This window comes from Sphaeroforma arctica (genome assembly GCF_001186125.1).
Source record: "Sphaeroforma arctica JP610 unplaced genomic scaffold supercont1.6245, whole genome shotgun sequence".
Taxonomy (NCBI): domain Eukaryota; class Ichthyosporea; order Ichthyophonida; genus Sphaeroforma; species Sphaeroforma arctica.
In genome coordinates this window covers 1-1,706 of record NW_014034313.1, presented here as the reverse complement: position 1 = coordinate 1,706, position 1,706 = coordinate 1, and the positions used below count along the sequence as shown (strand labels likewise).

Below are 1,706 nucleotides of genomic sequence, written 5' to 3'. Positions count from 1 at the left end.
TATATAAAACGTATGTACGTCTGTAAACTCAATGCACTGTATGGTATCCACTTGCGTACGAACCGACGACCGTAGATGAAGAAGTGTTTGACATACACACTTGTATGAGAATCGGGAATCAAGAATTTCTTTTCCAAATACCATTGCAAATTGTTAACTCAGTCAAAGCCACTCGTAATTATCCACTTACCCAAGAAAAGAAGGCCATAGAACAGGAATTGCACGACAATAATTCCATAAGAAAATCGGGTCGCGGGACTGCGTAGCAAATTCGTGAAGTCTCTCCGAATCAACACAGACGTTTGCTGGAACACCGACTGGGCAAATCTCGTCTGTTTGATTATGGAATCGAGCGACAGAGTGAAAAATATTAGGACTGAAATGAAATTAGGAATTATATGATAATTAGGACTGGAATGCAAGACAGGCAATATATCTAGTAAATACGATATGTTTTGGTTTAGTACAGGATATGTCTGAGGGAAAAGTTCGGCTGGAGTGAGCGTGTCCGATAGTGTGAAGATATATACAAACATAAACATTTACACGTACACGCACACGCACACAGATACATCTTAGTCCCATGTGTAAATACTTACCCTCTCATGTGCAAATACCTACCCCCCATGTGCAAATACCTAACCCCCATGTGCAAATATTTACTCCCCATGTGCAAATACCTACCTCCCATGTGCATATACATACCGAGAGCTCCTTACTGTCGCCTGTGGTGTCGTCAGAGTCCGCAATTTTCTGCAGGTCACTGTCCAGGCCAGCGTGCACCCCGTCAATCGCCTGCATCAGCACTGTGCGCTCCTTCGACTCCACAAAGTTCGGTACCAAATCCCCCGCATTGATAGCTGACTGGAAAGACGATAGATCAAGTTGTGTCAGAAATGAGTGGTGCTTGTTGCCATGACAACAACACCGTGGTGCGTTCTTTCATCGTGTGGTAGTACAGGATATGTATGAAGAGTACAAGTTATATCTGAAGCTAGTGGCTTTCGTTGCCATGACAACAATATTGGTGCGTATTTTCGACTTCACAAAGTTCGATACCAAACGCCCCGCATCGATAGTTGATTGGAAGGTGATAGCACAAGTTATATCTGAAGTTAGCAGTTCTCGTTACCTTGACAACAACACAGCTATGGTTTTATTAGACAAAATTCGACATCAAAACAGCTCACGTGAATACATGGTAATTTACCTTCAATAAAGATACATATACATATATATATATATATTATACACCCTTTTCCTTTAGGTTTTAGGATAATAGTATCCTTGCGTATGCGCTCTCTACCACTCTACGTAGACATATCTACGTGATCGTACAGTCTTCCCCCAATGCATCCCATCGTACACATCGATCTCACCTATCACCTCCCACCGCAAACACTCATACCACACCGTGTGAACTCACACATTGTCGTCACGTCAGCAAATATATCAAAACTCTAAAACCCAATAAAATATTCTCAAACGAACCTTTGTTCTCTTATGTCCCCGGCGTTGACCTTCCGCATGTTGTGTACCGTGACCTTCTGGATCTGTTGCTGGTGATGGGGTGCTGTTAGGGGCTGTACTGGACATTGTGATAGTACGGGACAGTCTTGACGCCAGCTGATGAGGAAAGGCATACGCACAAGAGTTGGTAAGCATAATATGTGCGATTGGCAAATAGATATCTTTATACAGAATAT

The 1,706-nt window shown here is 42.6% G+C and overlaps 1 protein-coding gene across 1 annotated transcript; it reads right to left on the bottom strand.

Annotated features, from left to right (window-relative positions):
* Positions 1 to 158: 158 nt before the first annotated feature.
* Positions 159 to 1,631, bottom strand: SARC_15517 (hypothetical protein; the record flags this gene model as incomplete). The annotated part of the gene is made up of 3 exons (XM_014290364.1): positions 1,492 to 1,631; positions 706 to 864; positions 159 to 332 (listed from the first exon to the last, which is right to left on the bottom strand). Exons 1-3 carry the CDS (start codon positions 1,594 to 1,596, stop codon positions 159 to 161), a joined length of 438 nt encoding a protein of 145 aa, XP_014145839.1. The 5' UTR covers positions 1,597 to 1,631.
* Between the last annotated feature and the right edge of the window lie 75 nt (positions 1,632 to 1,706).